The following is a 22224-nucleotide window of genomic DNA, read 5'->3' on the forward strand; positions in this document are numbered from 1 at the left end:
GCGCGGTCACGCTCCCAGTCGGCGCGCCACTTCTCGAAGGCGACGCCGCTCATCGGCTTGAGCGGCGGGTCTTCTCGGTACCACCGCCCACCCGCGGCGAACTCCCGGAGCGAATCCGACACGTACAGCGCGTTGGCGTACCGGCACGCCGCACGGCGGCTCCCCTAGGCGGAGCGCTTGCACTTTAGCCGCCACGCCTCCTCCACGGTGTCCGGCGAGCGGGATCGCTTCGATCCGCTCGCCGGGGAGGCGGTACTGCGGCGGCGGGAGTCCATGCCGGAGATGGGGTGGAATGCGGCGCGGGGGAGCGAGGAATTGCTCGCCGGAGCAGGATGGAGGAGGCGGCGGCGCACGGCGGAGCTAGGGTTGCGAGTGAGGGGTTAACCCCTCACTCGCACCTACGCCCAGTATAAATAGGGGGCGACGGGGCCGATTTCCTAGGCCCCGTATTCCGCCGAAACGGACCGGCCCGAATACAGGGCCTGCTAGACGCCCCAAATCGCGCCTGCCCCGTATCCCGCCGGAATTTTACGGGGTGGGCGGGTTATACGGGGCCTGTTAGACATGCTCTTAGCAAGCATATCAAAGGCAGAAAAGTGCTGGACGGTATCGTCAGTCATATCCCAATCAGCTCGCCACGGTGATAGACTTTTCATTTTTGACAAGCATCGTTTCGGCGATTCCAAGGACGGGTTTCCTCGTGGTTTCGCGGCATCGCGCAAGGCGCTTCCCCTCTCATATTCCCCGCCACTACAAAATCCCAGGTGGAGAGAAAAGCCACGAGCAGATCATCTACCAAACCTGGAACTCGTCTTCCCCGGCCGTTCCCAATCCCACACGCCGTAGCCCGCAGCCGGTATCGTTTCCAGGAGAGGGGAGGGAAACCGAGTCCATGCTTCCGGGCGTGGAGCTCGCGCGGCGGCGCCGCGTGCACTACCACGGCGACGTCCTGGGCGTGGGGGGCGGCGACCACCACCACGCCCACCACCACAAGCAGGGGCCCACGACGTCGCACGCGGCCACCGGCATGGTCGGACCCGCGCTGGCGGCCCGCAACCGGCTCCAGGAGAAGCTCCGCGGCGCCGCCTCGCGCTCCTCCTCCACCTCAACCAACTCGAGGTTTGTTCCTCACCTAGCTTATTATGTTTCCTCTGAGGTAAAACTGAATATTCTCGGCTCGTAGGAAACGGGGCATCTTCTGGCTCTAGCCAATAACGTAGATCGATGGTGTGTGCAGATATTCTCATCAGATTTTATTCACGCGCTGATTATATATAGTCCTGAATTGGCGAGGCAACTCGTTGTTGAATTCCACTGACAGCGAAATGGTATACCGTATACCCGACTTAGCCGACCTGTTAGGTTCTTCCACCCCGTGTCGCCGTTGCTAAATTCGCTTTTGCACCCTATAGGCACTAGCTTAATTACCCGGCATAAAGCGGGACGAAAGACTGTTTCGAGCAAACTGTTGAGAGAATGCTAATTAAGTAAAACATATTCGTGAATTCTTGCAAGAATTACATCAGTTCAGTGCATCGGCGCTGCTCAAACCACGGAAAATGACATCTGCTTGATGGCACACGCACAGGGTTTTTTTTTTTTTTTTTTTTTTTTTTTTTTTGAACTGAGGGCTTTTCTAAAACAGAGAACCCGTGAAGGCTTGTTTGCGCCTACTACTCGTAGTATAAAACACTGGCTGGTTGGATGGCAGCATCTCACGTTCCAGCTTTCTGATACACGACATATGTGGAGAATTATGCTAATCTGCATTCCGATCTTTATTTTGGTTCGATTCGCATGATTCCCAGAATGTACGGCAACAGCATCCACACAAGGAAGTTGTGTCCCCTACTTTCCAGGTTTTGTGTCCTACGCATCACCGGCATTTGGATTTTGGAGGCGCTGCTATGATTTATTTTTTCTCGGTAGTTTTTAGAGGCGCTGCGTTATAGGTGTAGTGTTGTCTAGACTCTAGACATGGATGGAGTGTTGTAATCTCCATTTGCAGTTCATGATGGGCTTCTGATCATGTCAATCGATTGTGAAGAGAGTAACCTTAAACTTGAAGTAATCAAAAGTAGTATACATGTTTCAGTGAACCAAGGCATAGCCTGGTGGCAGTGAGCTGCTGATAGCTCCCAGCCCGCCCGAGTTCGAGTCTCCGTACGCGCATTCTCGGTGTTGTGCACACAATTACCTCTATCAATAATACAACGCTACTGGTTTCTTCCCAGTACGAAATCGCTGGAGGCGAACTAAACGTGTTATCATCCGTAGCGAGAAATCGCTGGAGAGTCTCATCCTATCTAACAACGTATCAGCTCAGTGGCAAGGCAAGGCGAGTGCGCAGCCAGCCCACCCGGGTTCGAATCCCATCCGTAGCGAGAAATCGCTGGAGGGCGAACTAAACGGGTTATCATCCGTAGCGAGAAATCGCTGGAGAGTCTCATCCTATCTGACAACGTATAGCCAAGGGAGGGATCATTCCCCCGTTGGTTATGCATCATTTTGTATTGTATTTTACGCCATTCTGCATTGTTTCTGAAAATTAGGCTAAAGCTGCAGACCAGTCTTCAGCCACACTAAGAATTGGCTCCATTCTAATTGCTGAATCAACACAGGTGGGGCTGGAGAACGCGAGAGCGAGATAATGGAGCAAGCTCCAGACAGCACAGCATCCAGCAAGAGCAGCAGCAGCAGCAGCAGGACCTCGCAGTCGCAGCTAGCACGTTCAGGTCCCCCTGTCCGGTTCCAGCGATGACAGTAACTACTAGCCGCCGTGCTGAGATGAGGAGGACGCTGTCCAAAGCCGACGTCTGCGCGGTGTGCCTCGATGAGGTCCGGGAGAGGCATCAGCGGGTGACGAGGCTGCCGTGCTCCCACAGGTACCACTCCGACTGCGTCCTCCCTTGGCTGGCCATCCAACCGGACTGCCCCTGCTGCAGGACGCTCGTGCCTTCAGTGGAAACCCTCTCCTGAAACAACATGCTGTTTTTTGAAGTGCCATCTTTCTTGGGCTAACATAGCAGCATGCACTAACTTAACTGAGGACGGAACAGAGTTTTTCCTTTGACCTTTTCTGATCATATATTGTAAGTACAGATGATTTGCTAATTAATAATCAGATGGTTTGCAAAAACTTTGATATGTTGGGATGTTTCTGCCCATGGGAAAATTAGTATGATACCTCTGAGAGTGTTATATTTCTGAAAAATGCCGTCAGTTATGGGACTTCGCATGCTCTAGAGACTTGTCAGTTTCAGCAAAATAAAGTCGGTGTTTAGTTTCAATTTAAAATGCATAAAGATCAAACTCGTCTCCAGCACTTTACTTCGTTGTGTGATTCTGATTTCTGTATTTGAGCGAACTGTGTTCTGAATAGTTCTGATATTTCGCGGATATAAGAAAACCAGGAAAATCCCTGAAGAAGGAAGTGTACATGCTGCATTAAATATTATGTATTTTCAACTTAAAAAGTTCCAATTTAAGTGTTCTCGCCAGTTTTTCACTTAACCCTGAATGTGGTACATTATATAGAAAGTGAAAATTGGTTTTGCACGAAGCGAGCACATGACTGAATTACCAAACCATAGCCTATTATACAACACATTCATAACCATGTCTCTTTTTTGTTGTTGTTGAAACAAGCTTTTCCTACGCTGCAACAACAAGAGATCAACCCACAACTGAAGAGAAATGTTTTGCACATAAGTACTAAGCAATCTCTCATCACTTTTATTGCAGCAACCAAAGCGACTTTGCTAATCGCTTGCACCTGAGCGGGACTACAGACTTGGCTTCCTGAAATCGCATAAACAGTTATATATAAAGGGGCTAGCGGTTCTGGAATTTCTACTGGCACGTTACAAAATGTATATCACGGGACTGCTCTCCAAAAGCGATAACACCCTCCAATTTGGAAAATGCTATTGCTATGCTGTAACTCTAATGAAATCCATTGAAACAGACATTTGGAAGATCAGACTTTAACAAACGAGCAATATCCTAATGGGTGAGCAGGTAGCATAAGATAACCAAAACAGAAAATACAACTTCAGTTTCAAGTACCAAACCAAAATTTGCCCACGGTACCGGCTTGATTTCTTTACCTGTTTGTTATCATGTGTCAGGTTCTCCCCAGATAATTTGAGCATTTCTCTAGAAGTGGTCAGCGAGAGATAAAATTATCTGATTACGAGTTGGGTCTTGAGGACATATGCCTTGTTTGGTGACATTTCAGCACTCAGGGCGGAATGTACAACAGCAACAGCCACAGCTCTTCTACATGCTGCTGCAAAATTTGTGCAGCGGTATGGTTCAAATACTTCTAGACACCATTTGTCATCGTCGTTGTTGTCATATGATCATGTTGTGGTTCTATTAGTCCTAACATCATTGAATCATACCACTACATAAGCGACCCCAATAAACAAGCTTAGAAAGGGAACCACCAAATAGACTTTCTTTACTGTTTTGCATTGCATTTACCTCATACTAAAAACACATAAAAATAGTGTGACTTTTATTTCTCTGGAACTATGGGTGAAGGAAACAATATTAAGTTATATGACTTCACTAATGTGCCAAATGCAAAATTTATTTGCAACCTCATTACCTTCACTGAAATTAGTTTTGATTCCATTGAAGTTAGTCCTTGGTTACTAAATTTAATATGTAAGGGTCAATTTGCAGGTGGTACTGGTGATGTTGCTGCACTTGCATGATTTATACGAAATTTGTGTTATACAAAATTTCAAGAATGTTGAAAATGATATTACAGAACTTAAGTTATTCTCCTGGTGAAGATGTTGCTATGCACTTGCATGATTTATGCGAAATTAGTGATATACAAAATTTCAAGAATGTTGAAAATGATATTACAGTACTTAAGATATTCTCATTTTTTCTTTACGTGGTAGAGCAAAAGAATGGTTATTATCTTCACCCGCTGGTAGTATCAACTCTTAGGATAACATGAAAGAAGCCTTTATTCAAAAAGATACTATCCAGTTGTCAAGAGTTTACAACATAGGAATAATATTCTCTCTTTCAAATAAAATGAAAATGAACATGTAGCCTCATCTTGGGTTTGAATTTAAGTGATGCTAAGAAATTACCCATCACATGGTGTGAATGACTGAAACATTGATACATTCATTCTATAATGGTTTACACTATATGTCTTGTAGTGCGCTTGATATTTAACTGTTGTTGTTGCCTTTATGACTAAAATTGTGCCAGAATCAAGTCATTCCAAACAACACACTTCAAAACTATAGCCAATTGCACAAGGACAGGCTTGTGTGGTAAATAAGAAAACCACAAAAACGTGATATCAAGTTAAAGACAAAGGAAATAAGGAGAGAGTGGACTTTTGGAGCGGGTGCTCAGCACGCACCTGTATCCGCACCGTCTATTTTGCATCAAGATTCGCGCTAGCTTTTTTTCTCCCTTTCAAACAACTTCCCATTTTTGTATCTCTGACACCAAACAATCTTTACACTTGGAATTTTGCAGATCACTTAAACAGAACAACTAGAAATTGGGAAAATATTTTGGATTTTTATGTCATTACGTATATATATGTCAAGAATTTATTTTGAATTTTAAAATAATTTGAAATTTTAAAATGCAAAAAAATTCTAAACTATTTTCCCCTATTCTATTTGTTATTTTTTAGTGACTTGCAGAAAAATCAAATCAAAATATTTTATAATTTACGAAATATAAAAAAGAAAAAATCAAAAAGGGGAAAGGTGCGCAAAGCGCACCTGCGCTACTGCACATTTCCGAAGGAAATAAGCATACTTTTGCCTCATCTCTTTTGCCGGCCTCAGCTGGCTAACATTGCAATGTTGTTATTCCAACCACCCCATCAAATTTAGCAAAATCAAGTACTCGATAACTTTAGGTCACAGGATGGTGTTAAAGTATTCTAGGTATGGTTTCCGATACATATGGTTTCCCAACTTTGGCTCAATTCTAAATATTCATAGACCAATTTGTTGAACCCTTCATGATATTGACATAGGGTTTCGTCTATGGAGAAAATTGCACGTGGTGCATGTATAAGGGTAGTGTGGGAGCACTACCATATGATTCACTTGAGCAGAATGTGTCGAATCTAAGATCGGTGCCACACGTACATGTACCTACAAGGCACAGTTTTTCTCGGCTAAACTCTACAAGGCACAGTTTTTCTCGGCTAAACTGCCAAGAGAGGCATACTCCGGATAGGGCTAGGAGATGTTGATGAAACCATGAGCTGGCTGTTTTGGTTACGGTAAGTGAAAGTGCATTTCTGTAAGCTAAGCACAAAACGGTTGATATCCTCCATCCCCCCCCCCCCCCACACACACACACATACTATCAAGTGGGGCTCGACACGGGAACGTTGTGGGGAATTCAAAACATGTACACAAGCATATATACACCCACTAAACCATCCCGTATGTGAAGAAAGAGAGCCCATGATACCTAGTTGTTGTTGATCTTATAGTAGTGGAAACTCCGGTTTGAATAGGCCAGAAGTTCGCGGGGGGGGTTACGGTGTAAATTTCGTCCCGTATATTTTTGAGAAGAGGTAGGTTGCGCAACTTACATATGGGGGCGGAAATGGACTACAAACTTCAGGACGGAGATTTTTGTTTCCGGCCCGGGCCGAATATCTCCCCTACGAGGCAGGTTCATCACCCCTGATATTCTGCCCCCCCAAATCTTTGTCCCCTACTTACCCTTGCATGTTGGAGATATGCCCAAGAGACAATAATAAAATGGTTATTATAATATATCTTTATGTTTATGATAATGTTTACATACCATGCTATAATTGTATTAACCGAAACATTGATACATGTGTGTTATGTGAACAACAAAGAGTCCCTAGTAAGCCTCTTGTATAACTAGCTTGTTGATTAATAGATGATCATGGTTTCGTGATCATGAACATTGGATGTTATTAATAACAAGGTTATGTCATTATATGAATGATGTAATGGACACACCCAATTAAGCGTAGCATAAGATCACGTCATTAAGTTATTTGCTATAAGCTTTCAATACATAGTTACCTAGTCCTTTCGACCATGAGATCATGTAAATCACTTATACCGGAAAGGTACTTTGATTACATCAAACGCCACTGCGTAAATGGGTGGTTATAAATGTGGGATTAAGTATCCGGAAAGTATGAGTTGAGGCATATGGATCAACAGTGGGATTTGTCCATCCCGATGACGGATAGATATACTCCGGGCCCTCTCGGTGGAATGTCGTCTAATTAGCTTGCAAGCATATGAATGGTTCATAAGAGATGACATATCACGGTACGAGTAAAGAGTACTTGTCATGAGACGAGGTTGAACGAGGTATAGAGATACCGATGATCAAACCTCGGACAAGTAAAATATCGCGTGACAAAGGGAATCGGTATCGTATGTAAATGGTTCAGTCGATCACTAAAGTCATCGTTGAATATGTGGGAGCCATTATGGATCTCCAGATCCCGCTATTGGTTATTGGTCGGAGAGAAGTCTCAACCATGTCTACATAGTTCGCGAACCGTAGGGTGACACACTTAAGGTTTGATGTCGTTTAAGTAGATATGGAATTTGGAATGGAGTTCGAAGTTTTGTTCGGAGTCTCGGATGGGATCCAGGACATCACGAGGAGTTCCGGAATGGTCCGGAGAATAAGATTCATATATAGGAAGTCATTTTCTAGGTTTGAAAATGATCCGGTATTTTTCCAGGAAAGTTCTAGAAGGTTCTAGAAGAGTCCGGAAGAAATCAGCATGGAAGGTGGAGTCCCAGAGGGACTCCACCCACCTTGGCCGGCCAACCTAAGGGAGGAGGATTCCCAAGTGGACTCCCCACCATGGTGGTCGGCCACCCCACCAAGGAAAGGGGGGAGTCCCACTCCCCCTAGGTTTGGTCACATGGAAGGTTTATGTTGGGGTCTTATTCGGAGACTTTGACCTAAACCTTGGGGCTTCCACCTATATATAGAGGGGAGGAGAGGGGCTGGCCGGCCACATCAATACCACCATGGCCGCACCCCCTCAAGGCTGCCCTAGCCGGCGCCCCCTCTCCCAAACCCTAGCGGTTCTCTCCTACCTCTCTCTCCCGCATAGCTTAGGCGAAGCTCTGTCGGAGATCTCCACCACCACCGCCACCACGCCGTCGTGCTGCCGGGATTCCGAGGAGGATCTACTACTTCCGCTGCCCGCTGGAACGGGGAGAAGGACGTCGTCTTCATCAACACCGAACGTGTGACCGAGTACGGAGGTGCCGCCCGATTGTGGCACCGTCAAGATCTTCTACGCGCTTTTGAAAGCGGCAAGTGATCGTCTACCGCAGCAACGAGAGCCTCCTCTTGTAGGCTTTGGAAATCTTCAAGGGTTAGTCTCGTTCATCCCCTCGTTGCTCCCGTCTTCTAGATTGCATCTTGGCTTGGATTGCGTTCTCGCGGTAGGAAATTTTTTGTTTTCTATGCTACGAATCCCTACGAGTGGTATCGGAGCCGTGTCTATGCATAGATGGTTGCACGAGTAGAACACAATGGTTTTGTGGGCGTTGATGCTCTTGTTGTCTTTAGTTTGAGTACTTTGCATCTTTGTGGCATAGTGGGATGAAGCGGCTCGGGCTAACTTTACATGACCGTGTTCATGAGACTTGCTCCTCGTTCGACATGCAACTTGTATTGCATAAGAGGCTTTGCGGGTGTCTCGTCTCTCCTACTATAGTGAAGATTCAATTTACTCTTCTATTGACAACACTAGTATCACCGTTGTGGTTCATGTTCGTAGGTAGATTAGATCTTACTCGAAAACCCTAAACCACGTAAAATATGCAAACCAAATTAGAGACGTCTAACTTGTTTTTGCAGGGGTTTGGTGATGTGATATGGCCATGATGTGATGATGAATATGTATGAGATGATCATTATTATATTGTGGCAACTGGCAGGAGGCTTATGGTTGTCTTTAATTTTCATGTTGAGTAGTATTTCAAAGTAGTTGTAATAGTTGCTACATGAGGTGAACAACCATGAAGACGGCGCCATGGACCTTGACGCTAAGCCGACGATGATGGAGATCATGCCCGTTGATGATGGAGATCATGTCCGTGCTTTGGAGATGAAGATCGAAGGCGCAAAAACTAAAGGGCCATATCATATCACATATGAATTGCATGTGATGTTAATCCTTTATGCATCTTATTTTGCTTAGAACGCGACGGTAGCATTATAAGATGATCCCTCACATTAATATCAAGATAATAAAGTGTTCTCCCCTCGTATGTACCGTTGCAACAGTTCGTCGTTTCGAAGCATCTCGTGATGATCGGATGTGATAGACTCAACGTTCACAAACAACGGGTGTAAGCCATGTTGCTCACGCGGAATACTTGGGTTTGCTTGACGAGCCTAGCATGTACAGACATGGCCTCGGGACAACGGAAACCGAAAGGTTGAACACGAGTCATATGGATGATATGATCAACATGTTGATGTTCACCATTGAAGCTACATCATCTCACGTGATGATCGGTTTTAGTGTAGTGGATTTGGATCGTGTACCACTTAACAACTATGAGGGATGTTGTATTAAGTGGGAGTTCATTAGTAATTAGATTAAAACATGATCGAACTAATTATCATAAACATAGTCTGAGTAGTATTTTGAATTAATTTGTAGTATTGGCATCCGTTTTCTACCAAGCGCTAGTCTTGTTATTGAGATAGAAATACTGTTAAAATGTGACAATAAACTTTACGGACTGGTACCGTATTGTTAAAGAATCAAGAAATGATTAAGTCCTATTGCAAACTTTTAGTAAACCTCACATTGTTGATTCAAAGAAGTATGGTTTCAATTAGTACCTAAAGTTATCTTGTCTCCGTGAAACTTGAAGTTCAAATCTGTTTGAAAAGTAAGGAGCTGAAAATTTAGTTTTCAGAAATAATCAAGGTATGAGATATATGTGATATCTAAGACCTTATTGCAAGATGATAGAATATAATTTGGTGAGACTACATAAACTCATAAGTTTTATGGGAATGTACGAAGGTTGAAGACGCAAGGCGTCCCAATCCTCCAACTATTGGGGCACTAACGATATTCGCATATCCATGAAGTGATCGTCCTTAGTATGCACCGTTGCTAAGACTCGTCGTTTCGAATACTAAGGTATAGATTCTACGTGTGCATACAACGGGTGCAAGCCAGATTTGCACATGCGAATACTGAGGTTAAACTTTACGAGTCTAGCATGTACAGACATGGTCTCGAAAAGTCGTCATGATATGATGGATAAAATTATGAGTGAAATTGTTCATCATATTAAAAGGTTACTAATAGTGAAATCCGGAACACTTATCATATGATGATCAACTTCAACGTAAGAACCTCAAGGTTATTGGTATTTGACCAACAAACCTAGAAGTTATTGATGTTGAAGTGTTTTTCTGAATAATGAGGAAAGATGAAAGAGAAACTACAAAAGATTATTGGCAGAAAGAAAGAAAAGACTAGAAAGTCTAGCTCAGGTGTATATAAATGATATACATGTTATGGATGTATTCCTTGTTTAGTCACATAATGAAATTCTTGGGTATTTGTACCGGGTTGGTTGGTATGAGATGTCATACAATACAACGCAATACAAGAATACGATGGCCTAAGTGATTAATAAGGAATATGGTAATAATGCACGTCTGGAACATAATAAAGTGTTATAATGTTTGTCGTTGGCATTCTACCTAGCCCTTAGAATTTATAATAAAGAACTTCATAATTGTTATTTTGCTCTGGTCAAATGAAAACAATGAGTTGTTCAAATTATGACATTACTCCATGTACGATGGATAAGTTATTATAAATCTTAATGGTGAAACACACACACATAATACTGACGCTAAAAGGCAAATGATTTGAATTCCACTTATTTGTGGAACCGTCATTTAGGTCATGTTGGAAAGGAACGCATGAAGAAACTCCATGCAAATGGATTATTGGAGTCATTTGATTTTTGAATCATTTGGCGCTTGCAAATCTTTTCTAAAAGAGAATGACTAAAATACCGTTCATAGGCAAAGAATTGAATGGGCAATTAACTTAGTGAAAACATACATGATGATGTATGTGGTTCACTGGACATAGTTGTGTGCGGGAGATTCTTCTACTTCATAAAAACTTCAAACAATGAATTGAGTATATATATGTGGATATATTCGATAAGGAAGAAGTTTGAAACATTTGAATAGATTCAAATAAATTTCAGCATGAAGTGGAAATCATCGTAATAGAAAAGTCAAATATCTATGATTAGATCATAGTGGAAATATTTGAATTACTAGTTTTAGCGAACATCTAAGAGAGTTATGAAATTGTTCTTCAACTCACGTTTCTTGGAGTATCATAGTGATGATGAAGTATCCGAAAGATGTATCCAAACCTTGTTGGGTCAATGATGAAGATAAAATATTAATGCCATTATATATTTTGTGGATTATGCTTTAGAGACTATCGCTTTTGCACTAAATAGAGCATCATCATGATCCGTTGAAATGACACCATACAGGTTATGGCATGGGTATAAACCCTAATAGTCCTTTCTTTAAATTTTGGCCTAAGAGTTTACAACCAAAATCGGATGAATGTCTTTGTTGGTTATCCCAAAGAATTGATTGGGAATTCTTTCCACTATGAAGTAAACGACAAAAGTGTTTGTTAATGTTACTTGCTTATTTCCAAGAAATTGTTTTCTAGCGAAGTATTTGAGTGGGAGGACAATATAACTTGATAAGGTTTATGAACCTGAGCATAATGATCAGAGTAGCGCATCATCGGAAATTGGTTCCGGAAGCGGTCATGACGATCATGGCTCCCATGACTACAAAGTCATTTAGCCATGGAGATTGAAGTACATATTGAACCTTGTAGGTATGGTTTACTTTGTGATCAAATAAATGATTTGTGGACAAAGGATTGATTTTGAACAATGATAAACCAACTACAAACAAAGAAGTTATGATGGGCCCTGACTCCGTTAAAATGGCTATACGCCATGAAATCCAAGATAGATGAATACTTTTTTGAAAGTAAATGAATCTACAAAATTGATGGACTTGGATGCAATATCCTTGTTGAAGCTTGACTTGTCGAAAAGTTGTTTACGACAAAGTTCAAAGAGTTGACTACGATAAGATTAGATCTTCCGTAGCTATGCTTATAGTCTATGTGGATTATTCTAGTAATCGCTACATATTTCTTTATGAGATATGCTAGCAGGATGGCAAAATACATTACTTAACAGAACTGAGTATTAAAGGTGTATACAAGATAAAAACCAAGAGTTTTGCTGGTCCGTGGAATACTAGATAGGTATACAAACTTCAATTGGATGAAGTGAGTATCACGGAGTTGGAATCTTCACCAGATGAAATAGTCAAAGAGTTTTGATTTCATCAGAGATGATGAAGAGGCTTGCATTTGTAAGAAATTAAGTGGGAGCGCTGAGACATATTTATAATACTTTATGTAGATGACATATAGTTGGTTATAAATAATGTAATTATATACTTGATTAAAAGGTTTCATTGAAAATTAACTTTAATGAAAGGATATGGACTGAAACAAATTTTGTGTCAACATCTATAAAGATAGATTGAAACACATAATAAGTTTAAGTCAAAGTACATAGAATAGATATTGAAATAGTTCAATATAGAAATATTAAGAAAATATTCTTGTCATGTGAAGGTTTAACAAGACTTGAGTGTATCTGACACTCAATGAGTAAAAACACATGAGTGATTATAGATCACGAATAATATGTACACAATCGGATGTCCCGTGCTATAAAGTGTTATGAGCATATACCAGAATGATTCATATGATGATCATTGGACGACAGTAAGAATATCCTTGAGTACTTTAGAAGAACTAAGGATATATATATATAGTTTTGTATGGGGTAATGACAAACAAATCGCTGTAAAGTGTTGCACCGATATTAGTTTGATCACATATAAAAATAAAATTCAAATCTCAAATTAGGCTAAGTGTTATTTAAAAGGTAGCACAATGAGATAGAAGTTGTCTATGCTAGATTTAAAAGAGTTCTAAATATTGTGACGGATTCTACAAAAGAAGGCGAGTATGTCATTGTTTTGACAATGACATAGGATGTTAAGTCAAGAGGTTCTTTGAGAACTTGGTGTAGTTCCGACAGAGTCGAACTTTGAAGCTATATTGTGTGTGACAATATTAGTGACATATTTCGGACCGCGGAATTAAGCTTCCACCGAAGACCAAACATATTTAATGCCGACTCATTTGGAAATGAGTGATGCGTTGAGATGCAAATGAATTACAAAATACATACGTTTCGAGCAAGTCAGATCCGTTGACTAAAACCTCTCCTGTGAGCAAAACATGATAAAGCACCGGAAGACCAAGGTGTTATATCTTTACAAATGTAAACTAGATTATTGACTCTAGTGCAAGTGGGAGACTGTTGGAGATATGCCCAAGAGATAATAATAAAATGGTTATTATAATATATCTTTATGTTTATGATAATATTTACATACCATGCTATAATTGTATTAACCGAAACATTGATACATGTGTGTTATGTGAACAACAAAGAGTCCCTAGTAAGCCTCTTGTATAACTAGCTTGTTGATTAATAGATGATCATGGTTTCGTGATCATGAACATTGGATGTTATTAATAACAAGGTTATGTCATTATATGAATGATATAATGGACATACCCAATTAAGCGTAGCATAAGATCACGTCATTAAGTTATTTGCTATAAGCTTTCAATACATAGTTACCTAGTCCTTTCGACCATGAGATCATGTAAATCACTTATACCGGAAAGGTACTTTGATTACATCAAACACCACTCGCGTAAATGGGTGGTTATAAAGGTGGGATTAAGTATCCGGAAAGTATGAGTTGAGGCATATGGATCAACAGTGGGATTTGTCCATCCCGATGACGAATAGATATACTCTGGGCCCTCTCGGTGGAATGTCGTCTAATTAGCTTGCAAGCATATGAAGGGTTCATAAGAGATGACATATCACGGTACGAGTAAAGAGTACTTGTCATGAGACGAGGTTGAACGAGGTATAGAGATACCGATGATCAAACCTCGGACAAGTAAAATATCGCGTGACAAAGGGAATCGGTATCGTATGTAAATGGTTCAGTCGATCACTGAAGTCATCGTTGAATATGTGGGAGCCATTATGGATCTCCAGATCCCGCTATTGGTTATTGGTCGAAGAGAAGTCTCAACCATGTCTACATAGTTCGCGAACCGTAGGGTGACACACTTAAGGTTTGATGTCGTTTAAGTAGATATGGAATTTGGAATGGAGTTCGAAGTTTTGTTCGGAGTCTCGGATGGGATCCAGGACATCACGAGGAGTTCCGGAATGGTCCGGAGAATAAGATTCATATATAGGAAGTCATTTTCTAGGTTTGAAAATGATCCGGTATTTTTCCAGGAAAGTTCTAGAAGGTTCTAGAAGAGTCCGGAAGAAATCGGCATGGAAGGTGGAGTCCCAGAGGGACTCCACCCACCTTGGCCGGCCAACCTAAGGGAGGAGGAGTCCCAAGTGGACTCCCCACCATGGTGGCCGGCCACCCCACCAAGGAAAGGGGGGAGTCCCACTCCCCCTAGGTTTGGTCACATGGAAGGTTTATGTTGGGGTCTTATTCGGAGACTTTGACCTAAACCTTGGGGCTTCCACCTATATATAGAGGGGGGAGAGGGGCTGGCCGGCCACATCAATACCACCATGGCCGCACCCCCTCAAGGCTGCCCTAGCCGGCGCCCCCTCTCCCAAACCCTAGCGGTTCTCTCCTACCTCTCTCTCCCGCATAGCTTAGGCGAAGCTCTGTCGGAGATCTCCACCACCACCGCCACCACGCCGTCGTGCTGCCGGGATTCTGAGGAGGATCTACTAATTCCGCTTCCCGCTGGAACGGGGAGAAGGACGTCGTCTTCATCAACACCGAACGTGTGACCGAGTACGGAGGTGCTGCCCGATTGTGGCACCGTCAAGATCTTCTACGCGCTTTTGAAAGCGGCAAGTGATCGTCTACCGCAGCAACGAGAGCCTCCTCTTGTAGGCTTTGGAAATCTTCAAGGGTTAGTCTCGTTCATCCCCTCGTTGCTCCCGTCTTCTAGATTGCATCTTGGCTTGGCTTGCGTTCTCGCGGTAGGAAATTTTTTGTTTTCTATGCTACGAATCCCTACATTGCAAAGGTCCAAAATCATGGGACCCTATAAATAGGGCCCCTTCTTCTCCAAGAAGGTTGCTTGTTGTTCCTCTCTTCCATTACTCCAAAGCCAAATCTTGGTGGATCTCCTTCTCTAGCCAATAACTTGTGATGCCCTTTTGGAAACCGAGGGAGGAGGGCTAGATCTACCATCTCACCAAATGAATTTGCCATTATTCCTTTGTGGAACTTGTTACTCTTGGGCTCCTTGGAAACCCTAGACTGATGGGGTCGACCTAGAAGCTTGTCTTTGTGTTGTAAGAGCTTTTTGGTGACGTTGGGAGCCTCTAATTGAGTTGTGCCGATGTTAGCAAGGTCAATAAAGATGGGAATGACCACTGGTGCATCTTTGTCGTCTATCGTCTAGCGCCTCTTTGTCGTGTATCGCCTGCCACACACTTGTCGTGTATCATCTAGCACAACCGTGTGCCCTTGTTACGAACTACCAGTCGAGTGTTACATGGCAGCAGCCCCTTGCTAGTACAAAAGGAGGACCATGGCCACAAAGAGAGGGGCTCCATTCCGGTCCTGATCCAATCTAGTTAGAGCTCCATCTTCCTGAGAAGAGAGAGCAAGAAACAACTCTAGTCTCCTCCTTGCATAGGCACCTCGGCAAGCAGAGTTCGCCGAGTTCATCCCTATAAACACTTGTTCATACACCATCGATACAATATAACAAGACGTAGGGCTTTTAGCTTTCGAGCGGCCTAAACCTGGGTAAAATCTATGTGTGTGTGTTTGACATGAGTTTACATCTACTTGTCGCCCCCTCACCAAACCTAAAAGGAGGTGTTCACATCGCCGAACGCACACGCGACAAGGAGAAATATGGACATTAGAGCGAAGGAGTGGAGATTGAGCTGAGTAGCGAGCCAGTGCCTAGCTTAGAGACTAGAACCATGTTATATTTACGATATGACCCTCTCGTCATGTGAATGATGCGTCCCTCGAAACTTGAACCCTAGGAATATTGACGAATAGATGATACCATTTGCATTATTTATTTTAAAAATGATAATGTTATTATAAAAGTTAGTTTAGTTTCTAAAGGAAAGAGAATACATGTTACTCCAATGGTATTTTTTTGAAATGGGAGCTAATCCCGGAATCGCATCGAAACGATGCACACAACCTTGTTTATTATCGCAAAGTTTAATATAGTATTAGAGTTTACATCTGAAGGATCACTCAAAGTGGCAACATGAATCATCCATCTAAAAATATTATACAAATGAAAGCAAAAGAGGCCGATATGCATCTTGAAGGCTATTAGAATGCAGCCACCTACCCAGGATGAATATAGCTCATACAACCGCCATCATTCGATTGAACCCACTATCTACATAGGTCCCTAGTGCTCCACATGAAGGAGGTATGACCACATGTGTATCTACGAAGCAGCCATATGTATAACCTGCAAAAAAATTGGTCTGACATTTTTGTTAAAAACCACATAATTTCGACAATTCAAAATTGCCCAAACCAAAGCATCTAGGCCTATTAGGTGACCCACCTGCATCTAGGTCTACCAGTATTGGCGTGTTGGGGATCCTTCACCTTGTAAAATTCGCAAGATCTCTCTGGTTGAGATGACCTTGGTTTGAATGATGAGGCCCTAAGAAGTTTAGGTGGGCATGAGAAATACTTGAAACGAGGTTGACATTGAACGTTTTTATGCCACCACCACAATCAATATATTGGGAATGGAAAAATTGTGCCTTCTTTGGGACTCCCCTTGGCCCCATGGTGAGAAGCCCAAAGATGTGGCTCCTCTTATATTTATGAAGCTTTTACGAGGAAGAATTGGGCCGTCAAACAAGCTATAGCCAACAATGTTTGGATTTGAAAGATCAAGATGGATGCCAATTTAACTATCCCACTCATTTGTAAACACAATCTCCTATGGGTCTTCCTCAACAACATCAAGACGATATCGAAGACACAATTGTGTGGAACCTCACGGCTAGCGGTGAATACTCGATGCCTCGGCATATACCACCCATATCTTTGGGGCCACTGTTACAAACATGAACAAGTTTGTGGGCTTGGGTGCCTCCAAAAATTTATTTCATGTGTGGTTGGTTATCTACAATATGCTTTGGACGGCCGACCGCCTTGAGCTGAGAGGGTGGAACAATTATGGCCTTTGCCCACTTTGCAAGGATCACCTTTTTGCTTATTGTTGGTCTAACAAGAGGGGTTATTGTCAAGGAGTGACTTGGCCTTCCTTTCATTAGAACAAACGAGTGGATGATGTACATCACCACCAAGTCGTGGTGGTTCAAAATGGCGCAGGAAAACCGCAAAGCAATGCCGTTCCTCACCATGCTTATTAGTTGGACTATCTAGAAGGAGGGTCTTGCAAGAGTTTTCAACAATAAGTCCGCTCCACCGCCTATCCTTCTAGCAATCATTAAGAGTGAAGTTAGGGAATCTCCAATGCGGCGACCCATCCCGCGTCCGCCTGCTCGCCTCCCTGGGCCCAGCTATCGATGGGGGGCGTGCATCATATTGAATGTAGACCGTGAGGGATCTGTCCCTGTCCACTCCACTCCCCACTCCACTCGATAGTTCCCCACGCACGCGCAACCGCCGCCATGGCCCCGAAGAGGGCTTTCGCTCCCGGCGCCAACGACGGCGAGGTCAGTAGCAGACGCCGTCCTCCACCGGTGCTGAGGGCCGGGGGACACCGCAGTTGTCGAGGGTACTCCTCGCCAATGCCCTCCGATAGGGGCTTAGGGTTGATGGAATCCTGCAAGCTGACACGAGACATCGGTTCACAGACAAGCGGGGAGAGCGATTTACCCGTGTTCGGGGCCCTCGATGAGGTAAAACCCTTACGTCCTGCCTGTCTGTTCTTGATTATGATGATAATGGGTTACAATGGGGTGCCGAATAGTTCGGCTGAGATCTCGTCGAGATGGCTATTGCTATGGTGACCTAGCTCTAAGCTTCTTGTGGCTAAGATTGCTAAGATTGATTCCGTCCCTCGGCAACCCCTCTCCTGGCCTTTATATAGGAGGCCAGGTCTCAAGAGGTCTCACCGAGTACGACTACGTTTACAGTAATTTTAGATCCGATCTTTCCTTGTTCGATCGCTTCCTTGCCTTGCTCGTCAAGGAACCTTCTGGTGCGCCGTCCTAGTGGCCCATCTCGCCTTCATGTGTCTTCATGGGCATTCAATTAATCAATACAGGATAGGGTAATGTGGGTTACCCGAAGGGTAGTGCCCACGTCGCAGCTCCCGAGTGTCTAGCCGAAGATAGTTCGGGTAGAGACTAAAGTATGTCTTCTTCTGATGTTCTTCTCCTTTATTGTCCTTGTTCACTTTGAATCTGCTCTATCTTCATTTTATCGGGTGCGCGTCAGCGCTCCCGATGGGAGTAGCCCCCGAGTCTAGGTGCGGATGCTCGCAGTCCGCGCGTAGACTCAAGTTGTACTACTCGAATATTTTCCTCTGCCGAGATCTTCATAAGTCATCCGATATATTTTCTTTATGCAAATGATAATGAGTAACGTGCCCAACTGTTGTTTGGTTAACTGCCGATGGCAAAACAACGTTACCCTACACAGAATCAAGTCCCCGGGCATGATCCTGGAGTGCAAAAAACTTCTATCAGGTGTGCATCACGCGCTCCCGATGGGAGTAATAGCCCTCGAGTGTCTGGGTGCGAGCGCTTTGCAACCGAATGCTGACTCAAATTCTTACGGGATAAATAGGGGGCGTCCTTTCTTTTTTATCTTTTACCCCGCTTACTGCTCATCTTCTCCCTCAAGCCTCCCTGTTCCTCTGCCTCTTCAGCAAAAGCTCCGTTCACCATGGGCAAGAAGAAGAGCGGCAGTACCTCGGAGGCGGTCAAAGTTAGCCGTGATTAGAGCGCCTCCGCTATTTCCAACCGCGACATCAACAAGCTTCGCGCTCTTGGCTTCGTCTCCGCATCTGAGGAAGACATTCGTCTCCCAGGTTCGGTTACTCGCCCAAAGCCCCCGAAGGGTTTCACCGTCATGTTTTCTGCTTTCCTGTTTCGTGGCCTTTCTCTTCCGGCTCACGAGTTTCTTCGCTCCCTCCTTTTCTTCTATGGGATTCAGCTCTGGCAGCTGACCCCAAATTCCATCCTTCACCTTTCCATTTTTATCACCGTCTGCGAGGCCTTCCTCGGCATTGAGCCTCACTGGGGCCTTTGGAGGAAGATTTTTTATGTGAAGCGTCACAACGACAGTAATGGCCCCCCTGTCGTCGGTGGCGTCGGCTTCGTCGTCAGGAAGGAGGTTGAATACTTCGACTATCCGATGAAGGAATCCGTCCAAGGCTGGCGCAACAAGTGGTTCTACCTGTGAGATCCCACTGTTTCTGGGCGGCGTTCAAATCTCCCCCCCTTTGATGATGTCTTGGTGGCTCAAAAGAAGAAGTCTTGGCAAAACGCCCTTTCTCCCGAAGAGAAGGCGACAGCCGATGAACTGTTTGAGCAAATAGTCACCTTGAAGAATACAGGAGGTCTAACGATGTGCGGCACTGAAGTAGTTTCAGTGTTCCTACAACGTCGAGTACAGCCGCTGATGTCTCGCCCTCACCAGTTATGGCTTTATACTGGCAAAGGCGATAAGTCCAGGATCAACTCTGCCGACCTATCGGCAGATGAGCTTCGGGACGAGGTTCGTCGCCTAACATGCCTTAGTGCGAAGGACACCATCGTCCTGACATCATCTCTTCCTCCCTACGATTTCGACCACCTCCCGTCCGAGGTAATCTTACTGCCCCTCGCATGCTTTCATTCTTTTTTGCTTCGCCGTATTTTACAATTTTCTTTACTCTTTTTGATAGGCCCCAGTCGTCGTCCGATGCTATCCTCCTCCACCAGAAAGTGGTGTGGAACCGGAGGATGATGACGATGATTCTGACGAAACTGAAGGCATCCAGCAAGTCCTTGAGGACAGCGATGTTCAAGAGGGCGACACTGCCGAAGATGCCGCTTTTACCAGGAGCAAGCGCCGCTTGCAGATAGATGATAATTTCATCACGACGGCTGAATCTAGTCCTAGTGACCAAGATAATGATGCCGTTGAAACTCCTCCGCCTCCTCCTGTTAAAACAAGTTTCTTCACGGATGAAGATGATCTGGGGCTGTGAGCATCTATACTCTTTTCTCTTGATTTATTTCTTGTCATCCTGCATGCTAACTGTGCACTTTGCTTAAGTAGCTCTGATGATGACGATGTTCCTCTCGCGAAGAGGGCCAAGCTTGCTTTCAAGAGAGCAGCATCGACTAAGGAATCAGACCCTTCTCCCGCAAAGTCAATGCCCCCTACCGGGCGGCTGTAGAGAAAATTCCGGTGTCGAAGGTTATTCCTCCTGGTGATCCTCCTGCTTCGTTGGCTTCTCGTGACCACGTAAGTTCTTATGTTGCCTTGTTTTGCTAAATTTCTCTTTTTATCAACTAATTCTCCCTTCTTCCTTGTCGCAGCCGATTTATGCCACAGTCGATGCTGTGGCAGATTTTGCTAAGCAATTTACTCGACTAGAGGCTGAAAACGCCCAGCTTCGGAAGAACGTCAAGACCTTGGCTGATCAGGTGTTAGAAGCCAACATGCTTGCTTCTGACGTCAAGAATGAAAATGCCTTGCTGAAGAAAGAGCTGTTGAAGCTGAAGCAACAGATGAAGGACGAACAAGAAGCCAAGCGAGCTGCGGCGATTGCAGTCGATAAGAAGGAAGGAGTCCTCCGCGAATCCGTCAAGGATTTATTAGGTGAAAACCCACGGTACCCCGCTTTTTAATTGGTGATTCTTTATTGGTTACTGATATATCTTTCTTTCAGAGGCCGCCAATATAACCGTCGACCGTCGTCATCAGCTTCGAGTGGACTCCACAGTCGATGCCTTGTCACTTGCTGCTGAGTCTAATGTCCAGGTCCTTGGACTACTGCAAAAGACCAAGGGAGCATTGTCGAGGATATACTCGATGATTTTCCCGAAGATGACGCGGGACAAGACACTCGACGAGTTGGCGGATGCTTTCCTCGTTGATCCTTCAGAGCCCATGGAGGTACTTAAACGCCGTAGCCGCGTGATTGGGGCGGTTCTTACTTTTCAATTGCTCATGGGCCATGGGATGGGGTCAGAGTTGGAGGAGTTTTCTAAGTCACTGCCTGTTGATGATGACAACCATCTGGTCGACCTTGAGCCTTTCAAAAGATCAGCGATAAGCTGCGCCAACCGCCTTCTGAAGCTAGTGGATGAAGCGCGAGCCGAGCCTATTCCTGAGCCTGCCCCTGGCTCATCGTCGGCGAATCCTTGAACTGTTATTTGATTTGTTGTAAATAAGATCATCCGTAGCTTGAAGTAGCTTAAGTAAAATTCGGCTCTGTTGCCAATTCGAACATCCTTTTGTCTGTAAAATGCATGTTGAACTCTCCCGATGGGAGTTTTTATGTTAATGCTTGGTCTGAACTGGAGACTGTACTGCAGATTCCTTCATCTTCTTCCCGTGCCGAGCTTTCTCCAAATTCTTCGGGTAATGACGAGTCGGGCCTTGTTCGTCGCTTACGTGATCAGGTGTCTTGTCTAAATAAAGACATTACTTCACTTCGTGCGATGGCAACCTTGGTGAAAAAAAAGGGAGAAATAGCGACTGCTGTCGAGCAATATGCTCTCGAAGGTCTTCATATTGCTACTGAAAGCTTGGGCTGTAAGTATTAGCCTATCTTCCGATTTTTGGCATAGCTTGAGTGTTCTTTTATCTGACATTCGTCCCTTTTCCAGTCGTATCTTCGGATGCAGCTGAAGAGGACAGGAAGATTCATGAAGAGGTTGAGGCGATGACTGATGCTGCCCATCCGACACATGGTTTATGGCTGCATCGTCCGAAGGCTGTCGTTATGGCGAAGTTTAAGTACCGGGTGATGAAGGCGCATTACTATTT

General features: G+C 44.1%; 1 protein-coding gene across 1 annotated transcript; it reads left to right on the plus strand.

The window, feature by feature from the left end:
- The first annotated feature begins 809 nt into the window (after nucleotides 1–809).
- On the plus strand, nucleotides 810–3198 carry LOC124699339 (probable E3 ubiquitin-protein ligase RHY1A). The gene is made up of 2 exons (XM_047231654.1): nucleotides 810–1119; nucleotides 2622–3198. Exons 1-2 carry the CDS (start codon nucleotides 893–895, stop codon nucleotides 2977–2979), a joined length of 585 nt encoding a protein of 194 aa, XP_047087610.1. The 5' UTR covers nucleotides 810–892; the 3' UTR covers nucleotides 2980–3198.
- The last annotated feature ends 19026 nt before the right edge of the window (nucleotides 3199–22224 follow it).

This window comes from Lolium rigidum, chromosome 3, assembly GCF_022539505.1.
Source record: "Lolium rigidum isolate FL_2022 chromosome 3, APGP_CSIRO_Lrig_0.1, whole genome shotgun sequence".
Lineage (NCBI taxonomy): Eukaryota > Viridiplantae > Streptophyta > Magnoliopsida > Poales > Poaceae > Lolium > Lolium rigidum.

Excerpts from the sequence above, each read along its gene's own strand:
- LOC124699339 (XM_047231654.1), top strand. The coding sequence starts at position 893 with ATGCTTCCGGGCGTGGAGCTCGCGCGGCGGCGCCGCGTGCACTACCAC. Across the intron at positions 1,120-2,621 it reads TCCACCTCAACCAACTCGAG|GTGGGGCTGGAGAACGCGAG; the intron begins GTTTGTTCCTCA and ends GAATCAACACAG.